General features: G+C 49.9%; 2 protein-coding genes across 4 annotated transcripts; one reads left to right on the forward strand and one right to left on the reverse strand.

The window, feature by feature from the left end:
- Window positions 1-282: 282 nt before the first annotated feature.
- On the forward strand, window positions 283-18,557 carry AGBL5 (ATP/GTP binding protein like 5). 3 transcript variants are annotated; one of them, XM_023229908.2, is made up of 17 exons: window positions 283-453; window positions 1,555-1,815; window positions 2,034-2,205; window positions 2,526-2,689; window positions 3,254-3,431; window positions 3,699-3,877; window positions 4,311-4,767; window positions 5,258-5,427; window positions 5,937-6,072; window positions 7,035-7,237; window positions 7,827-8,041; window positions 11,623-11,760; window positions 15,429-15,581; window positions 16,567-16,679; window positions 16,981-17,027; window positions 17,506-17,639; window positions 18,027-18,555. In XM_023229908.2, exons 2-16 carry the CDS (start codon window positions 1,601-1,603, stop codon window positions 17,552-17,554), a joined length of 2,589 nt encoding a protein of 862 aa, XP_023085676.1. In that variant the 5' UTR covers window positions 283-453; window positions 1,555-1,600; the 3' UTR covers window positions 17,555-17,639; window positions 18,027-18,555. The 3 variants fall into 3 exon arrangements, with proteins under 3 accessions (XP_023085676.1, XP_023085677.1, XP_023085678.1); XM_023229909.1 differs by lacking the exon at window positions 11,623-11,760 and having other exon boundaries at window positions 18,027-18,557; XM_023229910.1 differs by lacking the exons at window positions 11,623-11,760; window positions 15,429-15,581; window positions 16,567-16,679; ... (1 more) ...; window positions 17,506-17,639; window positions 18,027-18,555 and having other exon boundaries at window positions 7,827-8,172.
- OST4 (oligosaccharyltransferase complex subunit 4, non-catalytic) lies at window positions 18,408-19,705 on the reverse strand. The gene is made up of 3 exons (XM_023229911.1): window positions 19,544-19,705; window positions 19,267-19,404; window positions 18,408-18,656 (listed from the first exon to the last, which is right to left on the reverse strand). Exons 1-2 carry the CDS (start codon window positions 19,687-19,689, stop codon window positions 19,290-19,292), a joined length of 261 nt encoding a protein of 86 aa, XP_023085679.1. The 5' UTR covers window positions 19,690-19,705; the 3' UTR covers window positions 18,408-18,656; window positions 19,267-19,289.
- Window positions 19,706-25,594: the final 5,889 nt, after the last annotated feature.

Here is a 25,594-nt window from a genome sequence, read left to right on the forward strand (position 1 = left end):
AGCGCAATGGGCAAGGTGTTTCATTTTAGAGATACAAGACTGTTAAGCGATAAGGTGCTTCACACGATGTTTTTATTTCGCAGTTGAGTCCCAGTTTCTGCCACTTTATCTTTCCCGCCTCCTGGCAGGCAGGCCGTTAACCGTCTTCCTGAAAGTCGCCGCCAGAACCCTCCGGGCGCGCCTGGCGGCCAGTCCCCAAACGACAGTCGCTCAGGTACCCACTAACGTGCGAGGAACCCTGCGAGCTGACCAATGGTAGCGAGCTTTACTGGGCGGGTCGCCAGCTGCAGCCGCGGCCAATAGGCGAGAGACTTCTTGTTTCCTGGCAGAGCGGGGTCCCGGCACCGCGGCGCTCGGGTGTTTTTGGGGACCCGGGTGGAGGGCCCGGGTGCTGGGGCCCGAGGTGCGGCCTCGCTAGCGGGAGAGGGAGCGGGATCACCGGCCCGGAGAGAGGTGAGGGGCTCTGCGCGGACTACGGGCCTCGCCAGCCCCGGCCCCGCCAGCCCCGGCCCCGCCCCCTTCTCTCAGCCCCTTCAGCCCGAGCCCCTCGAAGGCCACCCCGCCCCCGTCCCCCTCCCCCGCCCTGGCTTCCGCGGTGCCGACCCCGCGCAGCTCCGTGGCCTCACCTCTGACTCCTAGGCCCTCCCTGCCCAACCCCCTGCCGCGGGAGTCCGTCTCGACCCCTCCCATGCCTCCCAGTCCCACCCTGCCCAGGACAAGCCCGCTCGGTGTGAACGGTTCCCCGCGAGTCGAGGGTGGAGAAGCCAGCCTCCTGCCCCCGAGTGGTACTCTAGCAGACCACCTCTTTTAGGGGTGCTCAGAACACCCATTACTCATCCACAACTACTAGGGTAGCTTTCGCAGGGTGCAGTGCTTACGGGGCGGAAGGGTTTGGAAACATACCCATGCCCTGGCTGGAATGGAGCTCCTGTCGCTAGGTGAGCCCAGTAGCCTTTGGCTTGGCAGAGGCCACGCTGTTATAATTTTCCTCCATACTAGGCATAAGGTAGGAACAAAAAAGGAAGAACCAGCCCTTACAGGGCTCAGGGGAGCAACACGAGAATGTCCGCTCAGTACTTGAGGACAGAGGCTGGAGAGAGGACTACCCATTTACACTGAGAACCTCCGTTCCTCTCTCTGCTCTGTGCTGGAGAGTGCAGAGCCAGAGATCCAGAACGGCCCATCTCTAAAGGTGGCCATGTATAGTGGTGAGTGTGTCTTGGCTAGGTTTGGGAAATCCGACCTCTCTGATTATATTCTCTAATCTTTGGGCTGCAAAGCAGCTGAGAGTTTAGTGTTTTTCAACATAGTTAAGCCACTGTGTTTTATTTGGGAACAGCCAAGCTAAAGTAAAATGTGGTCCCTTTAGGTCATTTACAACCCTTAGTGTTGACGTACAAAGTGCTGCTCTCTCTTGGCCTTTGCTGGAAGACCACTTCTGTGTTTTCTAAGACGGAGAGAGCCTTTTGTTTTATAGGGCACTCCCTAAGAATAGCCAGAGATACCCAGAAAACTCTTCCCTTTCCTCTTTAACCTAACCCTGTTTTTCCCCAGCTCTCAGGGCCAGAGCGGGGCAAGAGGATGCTTTCCCAGCCCCACCATGGAGCTGCGCTGTGGGGGATTGCTGTTCAGTTCTCGCTTTGATTCAGGGAATCTAGCCCACGTGGAGAAGGTGAAATCTTTGTCCAGTGATGGGAAAGGGGTAGGAGGTGGGGCGTCAGCCCTGACCAGTGGCATTGCCTCTTCCCCTGACTATGAATTCAATGTGTGGACCCGACCAGACTGTGCTGAAACGGAATTTGAGAATGGGAACAGGTATATGGAACGAAATGGAGGGTGGAAGAAGGTTCCAAACCCATGCTTCAGTTAGCCCTCTGACTTACCTGTTCATAGCAGCATGCTACCTGTCTTCGGACCCATCCTCCCTCCTTTCTCCTTGCCAAATAGCCCTGTCCCAGTTTGGCTGGCTCCAGCTCTCCCACAGATCCTATCTCCAACCCTTCCACATACCTCTCTCTTACTCTGGTCCTCAGGTCATGGTTCTACTTCAGCGTCCGGGGAGGAACACCAGGAAAACTCATCAAGATCAACATTATGAACATGAACAAGCAGAGCAAGCTGTATTCCCAGGGCATGGCCCCCTTTGTGCGCACACTGCCCACCCGGCCACGCTGGGAACGCATTCGAGACCGGCCTACCTTTGAGGTAAGTTCTCCATGAGGAGGAAAGAAAGACTTGGGTGCTAAAAGTAGAGAGGAAAGTAAAGCGTTTTTGTCCTTGATACAAGTATGAGGCAGGTGGGACAACAGGTTTAAGTATCAGGTTTTTCTCCAGTGTTAGCTGGAGTCCAAGATGAGCCCCCGCCTCAGGAAGCCTAGAAGGAGCCACTTTTCATATAGAAAGTGTCAGAGGGAGGGAAGTTGGTAAAGGTGATAAGGGTGTGAGGTCAGTTCCTGGTGGTCCCAGTAGGAGCTCAGTTCTGACAGTGGCACGTTGCCCCTCCCTCTTCCTCCTCTGCTCCTCAGATGACAGAGACACAGTTTGTGTTATCCTTTGTTCACCGTTTCCTGGAGGGCCGTGGGGCCACCACCTTCTTCGCCTTCTGCTACCCCTTCTCCTACAGTGACTGCCAGGATTTGCTAAACCAGCTAGACCAGCGCTTTCCGGAAAACCACCCCACCCATAGCAGGTGCCAGCCCCATTCTTACTCCTGCCACACAGTCCTGGATCAGACAGCACCTCCACTACCTCTGGAATTTGCCCTTAGAGCTCTGAACCAAACTTTCATCAGTCTTTTTTCTGTACAGAATGTACAGACAGGACTTCGGGTACCTTTGAAAACTATGTTTCTGTATGACCCTGATCTCAGCATATCAACACCTGCCCTCCACTCTTTCACCTGCCCAGTTCAGACCTCTTAGAAGCCCAACTCCCATCAATTATCCAGAGTTTAGCCAGCACTGTGTGACTCAGTACACCTTTTTTATCTGCCCCCATGGAGAACAACTCCAACTACATAAAGTATTCTAGGAAGGCACAAACTGGGGAAAAACAAGTTCACCCTGTCCTGTACTCTTCATTCTGGCAGTGTAAGCCCACTCAAATCCTTAGCCTCATTTAACATTGTGAGGGACTATAAGGCCCCAAAGGTTAGGTGAAGGACCAGATTTTGCAAATCCTGGGCTGGTGACAAGGCCTACCTCTTACTAGGACTTTAGGGACTTCTCCTGGCTTAATTATTTTTTCCATGTAGCCCCCTGGATACCATCTATTACCATCGGGAGCTCCTTTGCTATTCACTGGATGGACTTCGTGTAGATCTGCTGACGATCACTTCCTGCCATGGCCTTCGAGAAGATCGAGAGCCCCGTCTAGAGCAGCTATTTCCTGATACCAGCACCCCTCGACCATTCCGTTTCGCAGGCAAGAGAGTGAGTGGAAATAGCATAAAGGTAGTTCTTTGGCCTTTGGCTAGCATCAGGTACTGTTGATAGCTAAAGACTATGTTATCTCTAGGCATCTTGGACACGGCCTCTGCCGGCAGCTTGTGGCAAGGGTGATGGCCCCTGCTCCACTTGCAGACTCAGCCAACTGGAAATCCAGCAGCTATTCCTGCCTCATCCATGACAACCCCCATATACTGTCAAAGTAGAACCATAATGTAACTGACTTAATGTCTGCTCTCCTCTCTACCTCAGATATTCTTCTTAAGCAGTAGAGTACACCCAGGGGAGACTCCATCTAGCTTTGTCTTCAATGGCTTTCTGGACTTCATCCTCCGACCTGATGATCCCCGGGCCCAAACCCTACGTCGCCTCTTCGTCTTTAAGCTGATTCCCATGTTGAACCCTGATGGTGTCGTTCGGGGACACTACCGGTAAGTGGCTTCCCCAGCCTATCTGGACTGTTCCCATTCCCCCTCATGCCCTGCATCTCAGTGAAATTCTGTCAGCCTTCTGGCTTCTCCTGTGTTCCCAGTTCTCTTGCACCCTAATAAAGGCAAGCCCATCTCATCTTCCTGAGAAAGCATGAGATCATATCTAGTGGCACTCCCAGAAAGGAACCAAACTAGGATGACTGCAGGCCCATCTGGGTGGAGGCAGCTACCCTGAAGAAGCTCCTTAGGGTTCTATGGGGTAAGGGTGACAGCAGATCAAAGAGAGGCCCTGTCTTCAATTCTTTCTTTCCTAACGCAGCTTCAGTCTCACATTTGATAAGTCAGTCTCCTGTGGTCTCCTTCTCATCTACACTAGTGTCTCCTTCACTGGTCCAGTCCTCTAGGACCTGCTTCAGTCCTTGTTTTCCTACAGCACAGACTCACGTGGAGTGAATCTGAACCGTCAGTACCTGAAGCCTGATGCCATCCTGCACCCGGCCATCTATGGGGCCAAAGCTGTGCTTCTCTACCACCATGTGCACTCTCGTCTGAACTCCCAGAGTTCCTCTGAGCACCAGCCCAGTCCCTGTCTCCCTCCTGATGCTCCTGTTTCTGACCTGGAGAAAGCCAACAATCTCCAAAATGAAGCTCAGTGTGGGCACTCAGCTGACATGGATAACGCTGAAGCCTGGAAACAAACAGAGCCAGCAGAACAGAAGCTCAACAGTGTGTGGGTTATGCCACAACAGTCTGCAGCGCTTGAAGAGCTAGCCCCTGACACCATCCCCCCCAAAGAGAGTGGCGTTGCTTACTATGTGGACCTGCATGGACATGCTTCCAAAAGGGGCTGCTTCATGTACGGAAACAGCTTTAGTGATGAGAGCACCCAGGTGGGAGTCCTAAGAAAGTCATGTGAGTGTGCGAAATGTTGCAGGTTAGGAGATGGGGTTGGGCCATGAACAGAGGGAAGATAGCCTTAGGTAGCCTTCTGGCAGGAAGGCCTGTGTAGACTACCTCTGAAAAAGCTTTGAAGGGTCAAGAAGAGATGGCACAGAGGGCTTATGTCTCAATTTTTACATCATGATCTTTTTTTAAGGGTCAAGCTAACTGCATTATAGTCTTCGCTAGAGTCTAGGAATCCAGAGAAGGAAAATTTTGCATGGTTGGAGGGAAGAAGCTGAAAGCTTTAAAAAAAAAAAGAGTTGCTTCCCAATACCTAGAAGTAATGTCAAACTGAGCATTCAAGCAGCACTGATTACTGTTAATGGTTGTGATGGTATCTGCTGTGTATTAAGTCACATGGTCGCATACTTGCCATCTCTTCCTTGCCCCTTGTCCCTTCTGTCTTTCCTTCTGAGTTGACTTTTCTTCCCCAAACAGGTGGAAAACATGCTGTATCCAAAGCTCATCTCCTTGAACTCAGCCCACTTCGACTTCCAGGGCTGCAATTTCTCAGAGAAGAATATGTATGCCCGAGACCGTAGAGATGGCCAGTCTAAAGAGGGAAGCGGCCGTGTTGCAATCTACAAAGCCTCAGGGATAATCCACAGGTTGGGTGGAAGCTGAGATATAGTTGATGAAATAGCTTCCCTAAAGAAAACACCTTAGCCTGGTGTGGTGGCGCATGCCTGTAATCCCAGCTACTCAGGAGGTTGAGGCAGGAGAATCGCTTGAACCTGGGAGGCAGAGGTTGTGGCGAGCCGAGATCGCGCCATTGCACTCCAGCCTGTGCAACAAGAGCGAAACTCCATCTCAAAAAAAAAAAGAAAACAATACCCGGTTCAGGGTGTTTGAGAGGGAGGGGACCACCTGAGTCTTCTTAAAAGAGAACCTCACAATTAGCACTATTGTCCTTAGTCTAGGACTCTACTTTTGGGGGACTCCCTGGGTATATGGTACAGTACCAGGGTCAGCTGCTAGTTGCTATGGGTTATTAGCACTTTCATTTGTGTTCACTTTTTTCCAAGTGATTGCCTCCTTAGATCACATAAGCTGTTCTCTGTGGTTCTGTCCTGATATCTGTTTAGGCGGGACATTGATAAAGGTCTTTATGTCTTAGCTACACACTTGAATGCAACTACAACACTGGACGCTCAGTAAACAGCATCCCTGCTGCCTGCCATGACAATGGGCGTGCCAGCCCCCCTCCCCCGCCGGCTTTCCCCTACAGATACACTGTGGAACTATTTGAGCAGGTATGAATACATGGTGTAAGTGGGAAAAGGGAGAACCCTTATAGCCTGGAAAGGCCTTCGCTCCTAATGCCTGACTCTAAGGTCCTTTGAAGAGATATTCATCACTATGGCCCTCGCACCACTATGGTTATTTTCCTCAGTTAACAGGAACATAACTATGACTATAATAGTATTGAAAGGATGAACAGGCACTGTATCTGACCCCACGTCACAGAGAATCCCCTAGCACCTCTGAGTCAGATTCTTTGCCTCTGGGCTTGTCTTTCTCATTCTATTGGGTTTATTAATTCCTGGGCTCAAAAGCACCCTGACTGCAGTGGTCTTGATGACTCCCATTATTCTAACAGAACTGGCCAGGTGTGGTGGCTCATGCCTGTAATCTCACCACTTTGGGAGGCTGAGGCAGGCAGATCACCTGAGGTCAGGAGTTCAAGGCCAGCCTAGCCAATATGGTGAAACCCCATCTCTACTAAAAATACAAAAATTAACTGGGCATGGTGGCACATGCCTATAGTCCCAGCTGCTTGGGAGGCTGAGGCAGGAGAATCACTCAAACTCGGAAGGCAGAGATTGCAGTGAGCTGAGATTGCACGCCACTGTACTACAGCCTGGGCGACAGAGCAAGAATCCGTCTCAAAAAAAGAAAAAAGAGAGCAGAAAGAGCTGCAGGTTACAGAAGGGATTCAAACCTCTTTCCTGCTAGGAGAATTCCTTCATGGTGCCAGCCAGAAAGGACACACCCTGCCCCTCATAATGGAAGAGGGCCTCCAAATTGGTGGTAGTTTAGGGAACAGCTCCAAATCCATTTGCAATAAACAGCCTGGGCACAAAGGTTAGGGCATCCAATGAGCAAAGTATAGGTCTGGCCCCCCCCTTCCCTTCCACTGTGCTGTGTACCCACCCCAAGGTAGCAGCCTGGATGGGAGGACCAGCATGCTGAGCCAAACTGGACTACCCCACAGGTGGGACGAGCTATGGCCATCGCAGCTCTGGACATGGCGGAATGTAATCCATGGCCCCGAATTGTACTGTCAGAGCACAGCAGCCTTACTAATCTACGGGCCTGGATGCTGAAACATGTACGCAACAGCCGAGGCCTAAGCAGCACTCTGAATGTGGGTGTCAGCAAGAAGAGGGGCCCTCGAACTCCACCCAAAAGTCACAAGTAAGGCCAGCAAAATAGGAGGGAGAAAGGGTAGGACAGTGGAACAGGGCTCTAGAGCTAGGAGTTCAAAGGGATTTATATTCCTTTTCCATCCTCCTTAAAGTTTCAAATGGCAAATATTTCCAGGGTAAATTAAAATTAGTAAGATTAGTTTATTTTTTGAGAATGGGATCCTTTTCCCTTTTACTCTGAGCTACATACCTCTAAGAGATCTGAGTATCAGGCTAGGGATTCACTGCTGTAGAGCCCTGCACAGAATCAAATATAATTGCAGTGGGGCAGGCCTCAGCTTCCAACGGTTGTGAATGACTGACTGAAGTGAGTTCAAGGGTCAGTGCCAAGGCAGTAGGGGGAAAATTCATTGGGAGATAAAGCTGCTCAGGGATGGCTGTTACGACATTTTGAGATTAGCTGGTATTCCCTAGATAGATACTTCATCCACAGACATGAATTCCCCACTTCTCCCTTGGAATGGGTCCCTGTACCTTTTTACCCCAGAGGTGAAGCTTTACTGAGCAGCAGATCCTAGGGAAAGCCTTAGGACACAACCTTCCTGGCCCAGGTTTAACTGGCATCTGCTTCTTTGCAGTGGGTTGCCTGTTTCCTGCTCCGAAAACACCTTGAGCCGGGCACGAAGTTTTAGCACTGGCACAAGTGCTGGTGGTAGCAGCAGCAGCCAACAAAATTCTCCACAGATGAAGAATTCCCCCAGCTTTCCTTTTCATGGCAGTCGGCCTGCAGGGCTGCCAGGCCTGGGCTCTAGTACCCAAAAGGTCACCCACCGGGTGCTGGGCCCCGTCAGAGGTAAGCCAGTCTGGGAGCCCCTGCAACATGTGTTTGGTTGTCTGGGGCACTGCTGGGGGAAGTAAGAGCTTGAAGATATACTCTTGGCCCAGGACCAAGGGGTGAATCAATAAAATTAGTTTGTAGCAGAACCTGTGGCCTCTCCTACGACCTTGGTGTTCCCTGCGGCATGATTCCAGAGTGGTATTGTGTGTGGCCAGAGGGGGAAGTCTGGGTATCTGGGCTTTAGTGCATGCTAGGAGCCAGGGAAGTTTCCAGGGATGAAACACTAGCTGAAGCAGTGCCAAACAGGACATGGAGCCTCCACGTCAAGGATAATGTCAGTCTGTCTTCATGGGGGCAGTTAAGGGAATGTCCTGAGAATCCAAATTGCAGCACTACAGAATGATGGGGAATCTTATCTGTGGTCTTTATGGGCTAAAATTGTTCCTGGCTTCAGAGCTCACTAAGAAAGTGGTATCAGGCCGGGCACAGTGGCGGCTCATGCTTGTAATCCCAGCACTATGGAAGGCTGAGGCAGTCAGATCACTTGAGGCCAGGAGTTCAAGAACAGCCTGGCCAACATGGCGAAACCCCGTCTCTATTAAAAATACAAAAATTAGCCAGGCATGGTGGTGCACACCTGTAATCCCAGTTACTCAGGTAACTGAGGCAGAAGAATAGTTTGAACCCAGGAGGCAGAGGTTGCAGTGAGCCAAGATCGTACCACTGCACTCCAGCCTGGGCAACAGAGCAAGACTCTGCCTCAAATCAAGAAAAGAGAGTGATATCAGAAGGATTCTAACTCTTCCAAAGAAAAATGGAACAACTGCAGACAATTTCTTTTCTAGGTATAAAATGTAGCAGTCTAGCTCTTTCCAGCAGTGAGCACAGCTGCTTAGCTGTCCATTAGTACCCCCCTGGGTTTTGCCTAATGAAACCCTGCCTGATAAGATTCTGGGTCAAAATTATATACCAGAAACAGATGGGCCTTTAGGGAAAAAGAGGAAATTAACGGGAGTAACCTGGATTGCAAAGGGGAAGAGATTGTTGTAGTGCCACTTCTGGAAACCACAAATCAATATTGTACTGGCCTCTGCACTACAGAAATCTTGCCCAGAGTATGCAGGCTTGTCAGCTGGGGCTAAGTCTTGCAGCATATTCATCCTTGTTAGCTTTTCCTAGCTTGCACCCTAGCTATTGGTACAGACCAGACATGTGCTGTGTCAGTGGCTGTGTCAATCTGACTGCTAGTGAGAGAAGCCATGGAGGAGAGGGTGATGGTCCTTACCAGCTGTGACCATTGAGATATTCTATCCCTGACAGGCAACTTGATTATCTGCTTGTATTCCAAGCCCCATTGTTTTGAGAGTCTATCTTCATCAGGAAAGGACACTTGTGCACTGTGTTTGAAAAATAAAGTAATAATAATGCCTTATATTTACATAGCATTTAACAGTGAACGAGATAATACCACGTATATAAATTTCATTTAATCCTCACAAGGACCCTATGGGATGGATGGTGTTTCCATTTTTCCAACAAGGAAACTGAGGCTATTTAAGAATGGTTTCTCCAAGATTGCACAGCTATTCCAACTTATATCTTCTCATGCTCCAGTATGCCTAGTTTCCCATGGTAAATCTACATAAAGTTCTTCTATTTCTTTTCCTTTCTTTTTTTGAGACAGAGTTTCGCCCTTTCACCAAGGTTGGAGTGAAGTGGTGTAATCCCAGCTCACTGCAACCTTCCACCCACTGGGTTCAAGCAATTCTCCTGCCTCAGCCTCCTGAGTAGCTGGGATTACAGGCACCCGTCACCACGCCCAGCTAATTTTTGTATTTTTGGTAGAGATGGGGTTTCGCCATGTTGGCCAGGTTGGTCCTGAACTCTACCTCAGGTGATCCACCAACCTCAGCCTTCCGAAGTGCTAGGATTACAGGTGTGAGCCACTGCAGCTAACCTCTTTCTTTTTTGGTCAGCCTCTTCTAGCTCTTAACTCATAGTTCCTGGGAATTCTTTCATCAGCATCCTAAGTTCTTTCCTCACTACAAAGGGAAATAGTAAAGAGCCTTTTCTAGGTTGTCACTGGAATATTCTAGGCCCCTCTTTTTTTTTTTTTTTTTTGAGACAGTTTTGCTCTGTTACCCAGGCTGGAGTGCAGTGGTGCAATCTCAGCTCACTGCAACCTCTGCCTCCTGGGTTCAAGCGATTCTCCTGCCTCAGCCTCCCAAGTAGCTGGGATTACAGGTACCCACCACCACGCCCGGCTAATTTTTTGTATTTTTAGTAGAGACGGGGATTCACTATGTTTGCCAGGCTGGTCTTGAACGCCTGACCTCAGGCGATCCACCGCCTCAGCCTCACAAAGTGCTGGGACTACAGGCATGAACCACTGTGCCCGTCTAGGCTTTTTTTTGAGGTGGAGTTTCGCTCGTTACCCAGGCTGGAGTGCAATGGCGCGATCTTGGCTCACTACAACCTCCGCCTCCCAGGTTCAAGTGATTCTCCTGCCTCAGCCTCCTGAGTAGCTGGGATTACAGGGATGCGCCTGATGCCCAGCTAATTTTTTTTGTATTTTTAGTAGAGACAGGGTTTCTCCATGTTGGTCAGGCTGGTCTCGAACTCCTGATGACCTCAGGCGATCCACCCGCCTCGGCCTCCCAAAGTGCTGGGATTACAGGCGTGAGCCACTGCACCTGGCTAGGCACTTTTTAATCACTATTTTATTGACATCCTCCCTGCCCCACTTCCAGTGCACAACACTGCATTGAGCTCCTTGAGGTGAAGGACATGTATTCTATTTCTCTGTTACTTCCCCCTACCAATAGAAAATATGCACAGTCAGTACCAAGTAATTCCTGGTTGATTGACTTGAAACTTAATAGGGGAAACAGGACAGTAAATACAACATGAGAGCGCACACACACTGTAAACATCCTGGGGGTTTGGGGAACTACTGTGGTAGATAAACACAAGAGTAATTAACCAAATAATGTTCAGTTAAGAAATAATTTGGAAAATAGGTAGCCAATAGTTTGACAGAAACATTCCCAAAGTGAGAAATGACAGCCAGGAGGAGGAACAGAGCTGGTGGGTGGAGAGGACAAAAAGCATGTATACCTAGGTGGATATGCAAAAGGCCAAGCCCATCACCAAGGAGATTAGGTGAAGAGAGAATTAGCTGAAATGTCTTGAGAACAAGGATTATGAGCTTAAGTGAGACAATGGCAACAATTGTGTGTGTCCACGAATGGGAATAAACCTAAGACTGTGTAAGACACTGTCTATGAACTGTACATATTGGACAGGAAACGGGAGGTGAGATGACCAGAGCCAGTACCAGCGTGTGGAAAGGAAAGATAAGTATTAGAAGTGGCAGGATTCAGTGATGGTAGAAGACAGAGGAATTAAGAGGGCTTTAAGGCTACTTTTTCCACTGCGAACAAAAGCTTCAGGAAGTGTCTCCTAACACATGTACTTATGCCCTTAGCACCTAGTCCTGTGCCTGGCACTTAGCGATCAGCAAGTATTTGTTGAATGAATAAAAAGCAAGAAGTTGGGAACCAAATGAATGCTTGTCTCACCTTTCTACCCCTCAGAGGACATAAATCAGGTCTGTGATTGTCCCAGGGATTCACTGAGATCTGGAGTGCTACATCAAAGGACAGTTCCAAAGATGTTCAGGGAGGATGACACACAGGGTCTTGGCACAAGTCAAATAACTGCTGCTGTAAATGGTGAGACCTTAGAACACCCATTCTGACTAATTCAAGGGGAGGTCTCTCCTCAGACCTCTCAGACCTTTGTCCAGTACTATCCTACCACCCCCAAAATGGAACATCTGGCTGGTTACCATAAGATACCATTTCATAACCCCTGGAAGCAGAGCTGATGACGTCACTCTTGCACTCTTGCTCTTTTTCTCGCTTGCTTTTACCCTTTCCTGGGGTAGGGTGAAGGTTTGTCCCTTAATACGGTTTCAACATGCCTCTGTGTGTAGATGTTTCTCAAATTATCTAAACTATTTCCTCTATCAAGTTCATGATTTCTGCCTACTGTGCACTGTCAACTGGACATCATCCTGACATCCATTTTAATCACAGAATTACTTGGATTTGGGCCCTAGACTATCTCTGTCATTGGTGGTAGCTAATGTTTTAGGTTATTTGACTATGGCCACACAAGTCTCGATTTCTGTTATCCTATTGGCAACCTGTGCCAACTCTTGCTAGCTCCCTAACATCTGGTTGTTTCTGATTCTTTTTTTGAGAGTCTCACTCAGTCACCCAGGCTGGAGTGCAGTGGCGTGATCACAGCTCACTCCAACCTTTGTGTCCCTGGCTCAAGTGATCCTCCAGCCTCAGCCTCCCTAGTAGCTGGGCCTACAGGTGCACACCACACCTATTTTTTTTTTTTTTAAGTAGAGACGGGGCTTTGCCAAATTGCCCAGGCCGATCTCAAGCTCCCAGACTCAAGTGATCCAGCCGCCTCAGCCTCCCAAGGTGCGTGAGCCACTGTGCCTGGCGTTTTTGACTCTTGACCACCGTCTTAACCTATAATTGGTACCCAGCATATCTCCTCATAGTAGCTTCCATCCTGAGATCTCTCCCTTTCTTCTTTATTCATACAAGTAGGTTTTTTTTCCATTCAGATTTTTTTTTTTACCATTTTGTTTTGGAATCTTTTTTTTTGGAATCTTTTGACACAGTCTCACTCTGTCTCCCAGGCTAGAGTGCAGTGGCTCATCTCAGCTCACTGCTATCTCCACCTCCCGAGTTCAGGTGATTCTCCTGCTTCAGCCTCTGGAGTAGCTGGGATTACAGGTGCCCACCACCACGCCTGGCTAATTTTTTGTATTTTTAGTAGAAACGGGGTTTCTCCACATTGGTGAGGCAGGTCTTGAACTCCTGACATCAGGTGATCCGCCTGCCTCGGCCTCCCAAAGTGCTGGGATTGCAGGTGTGAGCCACCATGCCTGACCTGGCTTGGACCTTTCAAAAGTATTCTTGTCACTGCCTGCTAATTCCCAGTGTGGCTGGGAAGATGAAGTTACTGTCACTTCTTAAGTTACAGGATTTTCATATCCAACACGTTTATTAACAGTCAGTTGGCATGCTGGCACCTCTGGTGAATTCAGTTCTATGAAAAGTTAATAGTCCATCGGTTTGAGAGCATTTGGCACCTGCTGTTCCTCTGATGAGGAAGGACATGCCAAAGCTGCAAGCCTCCCCACCCCATCCATTTACCATCTGCCCCCCCGGGCCCCACCCTTCAGAACTTGTAGTAGTTTAAGTCTCTAGACATGAGTGGACCAGAGACAGCTGCCCCAAAGGATATAACTGTATGCTTTAGACTCCCAGAGATGATTGATCCAGCTCATGGTGTATAGTGGGTGTCTGCTGTTCAAGTAAACAAAACATTGATAAAGGTCTCTGGTTTTTCAGGCAGTATTTTACAGGCACTGTGATATATAGTGTTAGAGGCAACAAAGTCCCTACTCCCAAGAAACTCAAGTTCCAGTTAGAAAAAATACTAGCTTATGTTTATTGAGTCCTCTGTGCCTGTAAGTACTTTACACATACTAACTTAATTAAACAGAAACCATAAACTACTAGACACACAAACAAAGAATGAAGATAATGAGGAGAGAACAATTAATGCTGCCTGTAATGGTCAAGTAAGCTTCAGAGAGGTAACATTTGAGATGGTACATGAAAGATGGTCACGATTTCATTAGAAAAGTTAACAGTTCCAGAGGAACCACACCCAACCAATAGCCATAGGGTCTATAGCAGAGGGTATGAAGCATCAAATCAGCATCCTACTAAGGATGTGTACACTGGAACTATAGTGGGCAAGGCTTTGAATGTGTAGTATTCAAAAGTTTAGACTTCATCCTTTAGAAGATCTTCAAGCCCAGTGCAATGCCTCACCCCTGTAATCCCAGCACTTTGGGAACTAAGGGAGGAGGATCGCTTGAGTTCCAGACCAGCCTGGGCAACATGGTGAGACTCCATCTCCACAAAAAATTTAAAAATTAGCTGGGCTTGGTGGCATGCGCCTGTTGTCCCAGCTACTTGGGATGCAGGAGGTCAAGTTTGCAGTGAGCAATGTTCATGCTACTGCACTACAGCCTAGGTGACAGAGTGAGACCCTGTCTCCAAAAGAAAAGTCAGGTGAATGCAGAGATAGAATTGTAGGATTTGATTACACAAATGCAAATCTGAGGAGAAGTAGGAAGATGAAACAAGTTTCTAGCTGTTGGGTTTTGCATGAAGACAGGGAGAATGAAAGAAAGGGAGAGAATGAGTTTTGTTTTGTCAAGGGGACTTTCTTAGGAAGAAATTTCCAGTGGACAATTAGAGCTGGATTTCAGGAGAAAAGGGCAAGAGACTGACTTGGGAGTTTAAGAGTAAGTAGAGCAAGAGAGGCTCAAGGACAGAATGATGGGGGAAGACTTGACATTTAAGGGGCAGGAAGAACAGCTGGAAGAGAAGCAATTAGTGGTAAGAGGGGAACCAAGGAAATCTGTGTTAGCCAAGCTCACTAACTTCTTTGCCAAAAGAATGAACTGGGCCAGGTGCGGTGGCTCATACCTGTAATCCCAATACTTTGGGAGGCCAAGGTGGGTGGATCTCTTGAGCCTAAGAGTTCAAGACCAGCCTGGGCAACATGGCAAAACCCCGTCTCTACTAAAAATACAAAAATTAGGCTGGGTGTGGTGGCTCACACGTGTAATCCCAGAACTGTGGGAGGCCAAGGTGGGCGGATCACAAGGTCAGGGGTTCGAGACCAGCCTGACCAACATGGTGAAACCCCCATCTCTACTAAAAATACAAAAATTAGCCAGGCATGGTGGCACGTGCCTATAATCCCAGCTACTCTCCTGCCCAGGCTGAGGCAGGAGAATCGCTTGAACCCAGGAGGAGGAGGTTGCAGTGAGCCAAGATCGCATCACTGCACTCCAACCTGGGCGACAGAGCAAGACTCCATCTCAAAAACAAAACAAAAAAACAAAAATTAGCTGAGCATGGTGGTGTGCACCTATAGTGCCAGCTACTCAGAAGGCTAGGTAGGAGGATCACCTGAGCCTGGGAGGTTGAGGCTGCAGTGAGCCATGATTGTGCCATTGTACACTTCTTCAGCCTGGGTGACAGAGTGGAAACCTTTTATCAAACAACAACAAACTGGCAGGATGAAGGCTGGTGGAGAATGGATAACTGTAATAAACAGTAGATCTTTCTACCCATCTTATATTAATAGTTACTTCAGGAGATGGATGTGGGTCTGATGACAAGCTTGAAAAACGGCATCTTTTGACCAGGGAAGCCCGCAAGTCAGTGAAGGCTGCCTCATAGTGCCCCACTTATTTGCCCTTTTATCTGCTTGTATCTCTTCCACTCAGAGCCCCGAAGCCAGGACAGGAGATGGCGGCAGCAGCCACTGACCCATCGTCCTGCAGGCAGCCTTGCTCCGTCCCCAGCTCCTACTAGTTCTGGCCCAGCCTCCTCACACAAGCTGGGCTCCTGTCTACTGCCTGATTCACTCAACATACCAGGTCTGTACCCGCTGCCACTGAAATCTGGGTTTGCCAGCCTCCTCCATGGCCAGCCCAGGTTCTTTAAGCCTAGTTGGGAGACCAGGGGCATCAGTTGTCCTCTTGGTATCCTAAACCTCTAACACTGGTGCCTTTGTATAGGAAGCTGGAATTGATTAATGTCTTTGTGTAATAAAACAATAGTTAACATTTATTGAACATTTACTATGTGCCAGGCACTGCTCTACACATTTAATCTCATTTAATCCTCATTTTTACAGTTGAAGAACCTGAGGACTTTTTGTCTACCTGCAAAGTGCTACTTATGCAAATTCCCTGACTCCAGGAGCTGGGCAACATTAGACAAAACAGGAGAATGAAAAAAGCATGACAGGTCTTTCTCCTGTCAACACTGCTAAATGTTGTGTGTAGCCGTATCATTCACACAAAACTTAAGCCATCTCTTCTCCTTTAAATTACAGACCCAGCTGTATAAAGAAATGGATGGGAATGATTTTAAGATTGTAGTCCAACATGTTCTACCTCACTCAAAGACCCCTACTCCCAACCTGTCTACTCTCCTCAATGGGTAGCACTGAACCCACCAGTCCTGGGTAGAGCTGATTTGATCCTCAAATGCTAAACATATGATTGGGGTAGGCCCTGCGGCCTATAAATTGACACAGGATTTAAGCTTGGGTGCATTCCGATTCTAGCCTGGAGTTGCTGCTCCACCCCTTGGACCAGACTAGAGCCTCAACCAGGGGTGAGTTTGCTGCCCAGGCAACATCTGGAGACATTTTTGGTTATTACACTGAGGGGGGAGATGAGGAAACAGCATATATTGTTTAGAGGAAACATCCTACAATGCACAAGAATACTCCCCACGATAAAGAATTATTCCACCCAAAATGTCAACGTGCCAAGGTTGAGAAACCCTGATCCTTTGGAAGTTACCTCCTCTTCTCTGTGACCCCTACCCTGATCAGTTTCCTCTGTTCCCTAGGGAGCGGCTGCTCACTCTTGTTCTCCGGGGACAAACCAGAGGCTGTCATGGTAATCGAGAAAGGTCTGCTAGGGACTGGAGCTCGGATGCCCTGCATCAAGACTCGATTGCAGGTAATATTTTTGGGTCTTCAGCACAACTACTCTGGCAGAACCCAGCAAGGCACTGTTCCTCTGGGTAGTGGGAGGGAAAATGCTCAGCACTGCTTTACTGCCTCTACGCTTGGCCACATCAGAGAACTTCTCTGGTGCCTGAGTGCCTGTCTGTCCAGTCCCCCTCCTGCCCTCCACCATCCCCATCAGCCAGGTCCTTTGCTTGCTTTCAACCTGTCCCTGCCAGATATACCCCAACTTCAGCCTGCTAGCTTTGGCTTTCCCTGCCCCTGCCCTTAGCTTCTCCTCTCTTTCTGCCCAGACCTGCCCGAGGAGAGTTTCCGCCAGGAGGGGTCCCGGATTCCCCAGGTAACACATTTGGTTGCTGCTGCTAGGAACAGCCCTGCCACCAACTCCGATTCAGTCCAGATCCCCATGCTAGGTAAAGTTGAGTATAGGCAGAAGCTGACTGGATGGGTGAAGTGTACACTGCTCTGGCAGGGGCTGAGGCATAGAGGGCTCTGAGAGAGGTCTACCAACCCTCACTATCTTTCTACACAGTTATTTCTCTACTCACCCAGACCTTAGTCATGGTGTAGCCATGGCAGTTAAATGCTGGATCTGTTTGCCACCCCTAGTTATAGACTTGGAGTACACAGTCATGGACTGAATCCAGGACTTCTCTGGCTATTATCGTGCCTCACCCTCTCAGCTAGAATTCAATGTGCCAGTACCTCTACTGATCCCTATACTACAACACTCTAATGCATGGAAACTCTAGAAGCAAACTAAAAGCAAAAAACTCATGGAAGAATCCAGCCTCTTAGCACAAACCCTGTCCACACAGGCTAGGCCCAGGTTGGGCCGGGGCTCACCGCCGACTCGCAGAGGGATGAAAGGCTCTTCAGGCCCCACATCCCCTACCCCCCGGACCAGGGAGAGCAGTGAGCTGTAGCCGGGACCCTGCTCTGCTAAACCAGGGTGAGCACTTGGGTCCAGTCCCTCACCCCACCCCTCACTTCTGTCCCCTCATTCCCATTTCTGTCATTCAGAATAATTTTCTGCCTTCCCTACTCCTTTTGAGCACTAAGACTAAATGTACTTTCATTAAGAATCTAGTCCCTGATTTTTTTTTCCCCCACCATGGCCACAGTCTTCAATCCAAAGGAAAAGAAAACAACTTTTAGTTAGGGCCTAAGGCCTAGGAGCTGGCTGGTTCCAGCAGGAGACCACTGTGCAGTAACCAACTTGCCCATCCTTACCCATCTTCATCTTGCTCCACTTCTTTCACTTTCCAGCCCCGGGTTAGCAGAATAGTAGAGGAGCAGAGTTTTCATAGCCCTGATTCCTCTCTCTTCTCTGTTGCAGGCTGCCTCAGGCCAGGCCCCCACGGCCCCGCTCTGCCCCTGCCTTTTCTCCTATATCCTGTAGTCTGTCTGACTCCCCATCCTGGAATTGTTACAGCGGGGGTCCCTTGGGCCAACCTGAGGTTTGTTTTGTCCCTAAATCTCCCCCACTCACTATTTCTCCCTGGGTCTGATAATGCCTTTATGTTGAAGCCCAAGATATAGCCCCAAGATGGGGTAACACGTGGGAAATATGCTAGTTCCCCTCCAGGCCGCTGATTCCATGTGACAGCCGTTAAGTCCTTGGAATGCCAGCCAAGCTGTCCAAAGCATTAAAGAGCAGCACCTTGAGACAGAGCAAAACAGAGACCTGCCACCCCTTCCTTCCCTCCACAGCACAAGATTTTGGGACCACAAAAAAAATCTATATTTTTATATTGGGGGGAGGGAGTAGAAAAGCAAGCCCCTATGCTGGGCCCTATTCAGTGGCAGCTTCTTGTTCCATAGGATTAAGGAAGACTTTGAGGAAATAAAAGTTGTTTGGAAAAATCCAGGTGTAGTTGCTTTGTATGTTGTGATGGGTAGAAGGGATGAAGTGAAGTGTGAAGGCCCCTCATACCCTCCATCTTGCCTCAGACTATGTCCTGGAACCCTAGAAAAGAGGGGGAAAGACCTGAGGTAAGGAAAATGCTGCAGCTTTCCTCCGGGGAATCCTTCAGGAAGTAACGTCTATCCATATTCCCTTTATACTTGTGACCCACACTTAAGGCTGGCTCCAAAGCCCCCCTCTTCCTTCTCTGTAGCTTGGGTCAGCAGCCAACCCCTGGCCTCAGAACATGGAAACAAAATTCTACATCTGTCACCCCCTCACCAAAAACATTCGCCCAAATAAGGTCTAAACAACCTGGGGAAAGTTGGAGCTATTTAAGAGCCCAAACCCTTATACTTGGATGGTACCTTCGGTACCTTCGTTCCTACCGGTGTCAGTGCCTCCTTACAACTATACTCCCAACTTGGGCATCTACCTATTGAGGACAAGATGGGGGCTGTGAGGGTTAGGAAACCCACTCCCATTCTAGCAGGAAACAGTTTACGGGGAGGGGACAGCGCGCTCTCTACTCTGTGCAGATAAAGGGGACCAGTTCTGGACTGTATCAGGCTTGGCCCGACACTTTCTGATTGGAAGTTTCGAACCCTGCTACCCCTGGCGCGGCCTCGCCACTCAGCTCTGGGGGCTGGGCGCTACAGCCCCGGGCCGTTACCTGGGGCGGAGAAAGCGCCACTTTCATTCCTGCTTCTTGGGATTGTTGACGGCCACGTAGTGATAGAGAACAACAAGCAAGAAGAGCGACACGCCCAACATGTTGGCGAAGATGGCGAGCTGCACGTCCGTGATCATCCTGCGGAGGAGAGAGGGGCTGAGCCGCGCGGGCTGGCGCACTCCTCGCCCTCGCAAGGACCCGTCCTTGCCCCACGGGCCGGCCACGGCCACGGCCACGGCGGGACTGGCCCGTGGGACGGCGCCTGCGTGCCTCTCACCTGACCAGTCCGGCTCGGCTCCGACGCCGCCAGCGAACAAGCCCGAGGTAGGAGACCTGGACCGGAACTTCGTAGCGCCAGCACAGGCCCGAACCAGCCGCTTCCGGCGGGGGGCGCAGTCGGGACGGCCTCTCTAGCCCCACCATCTCGTTGGCTCCGCGCGGCGCCCTACGGCCACGACTGGGGCGGGGCCACGGGAGCGGCTGCGGTGGGAGGTCCAGCCGTAGGGGGTGGGGTGGGGCCGCGGACGCGCGCCTGGGCCCGGCATTGCACAGCTGGCCGCAGCTGGCGTGGCTCGGGAAGCGGCTAACGAAGCCGTGGTGGCCGCCTCCCCGGGGCCGGGGAGGGGGCTGGGGCGAGGGTGCAGCGGCGAGGCCGGCGGGATACTCCAACCCCCTTCCGGCCCCGGCCCTCGGTACTGCTGTCCACCCTTCGCTTCCCGGCCCGGCCCAACCAGGTGCTTCCTTTGGGCCCTGCCCTCAGTGCCCTCTCCCTGGCTCGGGCGGCGGGGACAGGAGTGGGAGGCGTTGTAGAATGGGGACAGGGCTGGGGCTGCCGGGTGCTCCTTTCTCCGGCGCCAGCCTTTGTGACCCACATGCAACCAAGTAGAACCATCCTGCCTTTTGTGATCTGACCAGGGTCTGTCTTAGCCGGGCTCCCTCCCTCCACCCTACCCCCGGAGCTGGGCGTCGGAAATAGGGCGGACCCTCCCGGAATCAAAACCCAAACCGTGGGACTTCGGCCAAGTGGGAAATCACCCCCCGGATGTGAGGGAGGGAGAAGGGGAGAAATGGAGAAGGGGAGGAAGGGCTGGGACAAGCAAGAGGGGTCCTGGGTTCAGAACAGATTAGGTCGCCGAAGAGAACGAAGAGCGGTGGCTGCGGGTACCCGAGGGTCTCTGGCGAGGGGAGAGGCACCCTGGAACTCTCCAAGCCTCTGCCCAGCCAGAACTTTCTCCCCCCCGACTCCATGCTTTCTCTCAACTTAACCATAAAAGGGAACGGCACCGAGCCAGGCCGGGGCCGGGGGCTGGGCTGTTGCTCTGGAGCTGTCAGGGGTAATGGAAGCCAGTTGCTTTGCGGTAGAGGGGGGCCAGGGCTCAGGGGAGGCCTCTGCTTCTCGGAGCCAAAGAAAACTCTACAGGAGATGCTATAAGCTTGGGACAGGGGACCAGTTTGCCGCCCGTGTGCACTGAGCTGGGGATGCACTATCCCAAAGTGGCCTTCCCTGATCTGGGACCATCAACAGTTTGTCCCCCAGGGCTTCAGCCCGGTGACTCCTAAACATAATCCCTGCCTTTAGTAGTCTGTAGTTCCCCTGGCCTCCCCCCACCTCACCACCACCTCACCACCAGCCCCCACTCAATATTTCCCAGAAGCTTCATATTTAGAAAGCCGAATCCCCTCCACATAACACTGGTGAAATCCCAGACAGGTACTGCCTTATGCATCTCTCAGTTAGCAGTCTGTTTCCAGCTCCCCTCTGGGAGAGTAAGGGTCTAGGTCTTAAGGATTACACATCATTATGCTTCGTGTCTCCTGGAAATTTGAAGCAGATCCAAGTCCAACCAAACACTTGGGTCTACTGTTGAATCAGAACTAGCCCTCCCTTTTAAAAATAAGCTCTACCTTTAGGCCGGCCCTGGAAGTTAAACTTTCTAGACTGAAAATGACATGAAAGAAAGCCTTGGAAGTGCTTAAAACCAATTGACCCAGGTGCATAGTATTCTAGACTATCAGAGCCGAAAGGGGCCTTCAGAATCATGAAGAAGGAAACTGGCCAGGCATGGTGGCTCATACCTGTAGTCCCAACATTTTGGGAAGCCAAGGTGGGTGGATCACCTGAGGTCAGGAGTTCGAGACCAGCTTGGCCAATATAGTGAAACCCCGTCTCAGGTAAAAATACAAAAATTAGCTGGTAGTGCACGCCTGTAATCCCAGCTACTCAGGAGGCTGAGACAGGAGACTTGCATGAACCCAGGAGGCAGAGGTTGCAGTGAGCTGAGATTGCACCATTGCACTCCAGCACTCCAGCCTGAGCAACAGAGAGAGACCCTGTCTCGGGGGGGGAAAAAAAAAGGAAGAAAACTGAGGCCCAGCAGGTAATTGATTTCACCAAGTTTCTCCAAACTGGTGAAAGAGCAGTGTCACCTCTTCCTCCTACCTCCACTCCCTGTTCCAGGTCAGACTGGACTCAGTAGGTTGTCCTAGGGTTAGGCACAAGAGGGAAAGGATTTATTTTAGGACCACCCAGAAATTCATTCACCTCACAGAACTTCCTGTGCCTAGGTCAGTGAGTCTTTATCAGCCTTGAATGGGTCATTTGGCCCAGTGCCTGGAAGAACTGAAACAAAAAACAGTCTATGAGACTGAACTAGACTTAACTAAGAACTGACAAATCTTGAACCAAGCTTGGATAAAGAACTATTTGGGAAGTGAGACAGGCACAGCCTCATCCTGGGGGGATTTGGGAGGGTGTGGAGGGAAATGACTGGGGGGCACTTGTGGAGCTCAATATCTGTGATTAGTGTGACATTTTCAAGGAAAGGACAGGCCAGAATTAGGCTCAGGAGTGAGAAAGCAACAAGACCTGGGAGAAGGGGGACTGGGTTCAGGGAGGTGGGCTACTAAAGTCTTAAACCTGGAGGAAGAGCTAAAAGGAAAAGTAAAGTGTATCTCTTTGGAGAAAAGTGGGCTTTTGCTCAAGACTCCCCACAAACTTGAATTCCCATGTGGATTGGCATGACCGAAAGTCCAAATCACCTTTATTTTTATTTTTATTTTTTATTTTTGATATGTGTCTCGCTCTGTCACCCAGGCTGGAGGGCAGTGAGGCAATCTCAGCTCATTGCAACCTCTGCCTCCCAGGTCCAAGCAATTCTCCTGCCTCAGCCTCCTGGGTAGCTGGGATTACAGGAGTGTGCCACCACACCGGGGTAATTTTTGTATTTTTGGTAGAAACGGGGTTTCACCATGCTGGCCAGGCTGGTCTCCAACTCCTGACCTCAAGTGATCCTCCTGCCTCGGCCTCCCAAAGTGCTGGGATTACAGGCGTGAGCCACATCACCAGGCCCCAAATCGTATTATTCCCCCCTTTTCCCTCCCAATATTCAGTCCTCTGACAGAGAGGCTAGACATAAAATGCTCCTTATTGCTGGTGCCCACGGCTGTCCTGACCCTGGTCATGAACTCATTGCTCAGTCAGTGAAGCTGAATGAATGAGTTAATTGCCTCGTAGGGCCAATTGGCACTAGATCCTTGGAAATTACCCACTTTGGAGAGGTTGTAAAATAGATCATGTCCTAGTGCCACCAGGAACTTAGCTTTTTGGGGGGTCAGGAACTCTTACCAATTGCTTTGGAAATGTATGGCTGCCTGCCAATACCACCACCAGAATGTCACTGCCACCATCACCACTACCACTGCACTCTAACTTTAGTCTCCACTGCAGTCTGTTTGCCAACTCAAGCCAGCAAGGGGAAGCGTCCTCCCTGGTGAACTCAGGGCCACTGATACCTTTGTGATTTCACAAACATTCATGACAGCTCCTAGGTCTTTTAATTACATAAAAGCAAATGAAATGCAACCTACTGCAACTATATTTCAAAGCCAACATTTTTTACTTGATACACTTAAATTATACACAGATTTTTGAACTTCAGAGTGTAGGCGAGGGAATGGGTAACAACTGGCAGTGACAAGATGGCTGGGGTGACTTTTCAGGTTGCGAGAGGCCTCCTAAGGGCAAAGAGAGGGAGAAGAGCAGAGAAAGAAAACCCATAGCAGCAGCTGGGGCAATCTGGAGGGGAAGTGGGTTGGCTTCCTGCCAGGGCCAGAGCCAGAGCCTGGAGACCAGGGACAAAGCTGCAGCCTTCCATGGACAACTTCTTTGAAATCAGGATCTCCTGTGAACATTTCCTTCAAATCTCCTGTGTGCTGATCCCCAGGGCTCTAAGGGGCAACTACAAATTTCCGTTTCTGTTTGTTCCAGCATTTTCACCACCATCCCCACTGTTTTGTCCTGAGTCAGTCTCACTCTGTTGCACAGGCTGGAACGCAGTGGCGCAATCTTGGCTCACTGCAGCCTCCGCCTCCAGGGCTCAAGCGATTTTCGTGCCTCAGCCTCCTGAGTAGCTGGGATTACAGGCACACACCACCACACCGGCTAATTTTTGTATTTTTAGTAGAGACAGGCTTTCACCATGTTGGCCAGGATGGTCTCGAACTCCTGACCTTATGGGATCTGCCCACCTCGGCCTCCCAAAGTGCTGGGATTACAGGTATGAGCCATCGTGCCTGGCCTAATTTTTGTATTTTTAGTAGAGATGGGGTTTCACCATGTTGACCAGGCTGGTCTCAAACTCCTGACCTCAAGTGATCTTCCCACCTCAGCCACCCAAAGTGCTAGGATTACAGGCTTGAGGCACCACACCCAGCCTGATCCTGTCTTTTCACAAACATTTCTCTTAGCCATCAAGGTCACATTCCGGGTCATAGGATATCGGAGGTAAGATGGTTCAGAGTTGCATTGATGATTTGATGGCATTCATTCTCATGGCTTCCACCTATTACCCTGCATATGGTGGAAAAATCAATGGTCCCCATTGCTAACCATCCTGGACACTGGTTTCCACTTGGATGTGTTACTCTTAAATTCAGTATGTTCAAACTACGATCACTTCTTTCCTCCAAACCTGCTCTCTTCCCGACTTCCCCATCCTGGTTCAAATGCTGGAATCTTCTCTTGTGTCTCCCTTCATCTGGTTCCTCATTACTCAGGCAGTCACCACGCAGTTACAATGTTCCCTGCCTATCCATGGTCACTGTCACCACCAGAGCCCAAGACTGCGTCACTTTGCAATGTAGAATTTAGAAAGAACTTCAGATGACACATAGACTCCCAGTGGTGTCATGGGATTTGCTGGGTCATAGATAGTGACAGGAGGAGCTGGGGCTACACTGCCTGTGCTCTGACACTGTATTCAATATTATCACTCACAATATCTTCTTTTGTGTATGCATATATGCTTCTACTCAAAAACTTGCAATAAAACTTCATAACCAATCATTTGAGCCTCTCCCTAATTTGTCCAAAATCTACTTCTCTGAATTTCAGTCCCATTTTTTCCTGACACAAAAAAAGAGCTAACGTTGATTGAGCATTTACCATTTGCCAGGCACTGTTCTAGAATGTTTACACGCATTGACTTACTTAATCCTCGTAAAGTGGGATGGAGAGTCCTGTTATTCCTGTGTTATAGCTGAGGAGACTGAGACAGACCACTCTTCCTGAGCCTGAAATCTCTCTCCTTGCCTTGTCTCTGTTCTTGACTCCTGCCCCCCAGCCCCATCCCCACCCCCGCCCCAGTGCTGTTCAGCTTCTGTCTTTTCCAGCCTCTCCTTTGACTGCCTCCCTCAGCCAGCTGTCTTTTCTCTCCTCCTAGCTGGAACATACATCATCCCTGTTTCCTGCCCCTTGGCACTTTTTCTGTCCCGGCTTGTGACAGTTCTCTATTTGGAGGCTTGTGTCCCATTCTCCAACAACCTCAGTTGCTCCTAAGTGGACAGCATCTAAGTCTTACCTATGCCTTTGCTACCTGGGCACCTCCGCAGCGCCTGGCACACAGCATTCTCCTGTCTCCTTTCTGTCTTGTGCCTCTGTTTCTTTCTCCAAAGCATCCCACCACCTGGAGACCCTGGTCAAGCACTGAGGGTCAAATGGTGACAGGGACCAAGCTTTTAGATCAAGATGGCGCAGGTGGAACTTTCAGGTCAGACTGACGGCTCTTTGCCTGTCACTGAGAGCTATCAGACTCAGCTCCAGACTAGGGACTGACTGCCTCTGGTGCTCTAGAGATCAGTCCCGATTCACCTCACTCCACCTCCACCCAGTTATGGCCTGTCACCAAAACAAGCCCAGGACCCATTTTCATTTATCCCTTTAAGAAAGGTTCTTTGTCTTCCTGCCCACATGCCCTCTACTGCTTGACAGAAGTCTGCTCCCCATTGCTAGGTGACTTTCTTCCTCTTCTTTTTTTTTTTTTTTTTTTTT

The sequence above is a fragment of the Piliocolobus tephrosceles genome, chromosome 15 (assembly GCF_002776525.5).
Source record: "Piliocolobus tephrosceles isolate RC106 chromosome 15, ASM277652v3, whole genome shotgun sequence".
NCBI lineage: Eukaryota > Metazoa > Chordata > Mammalia > Primates > Cercopithecidae > Piliocolobus > Piliocolobus tephrosceles.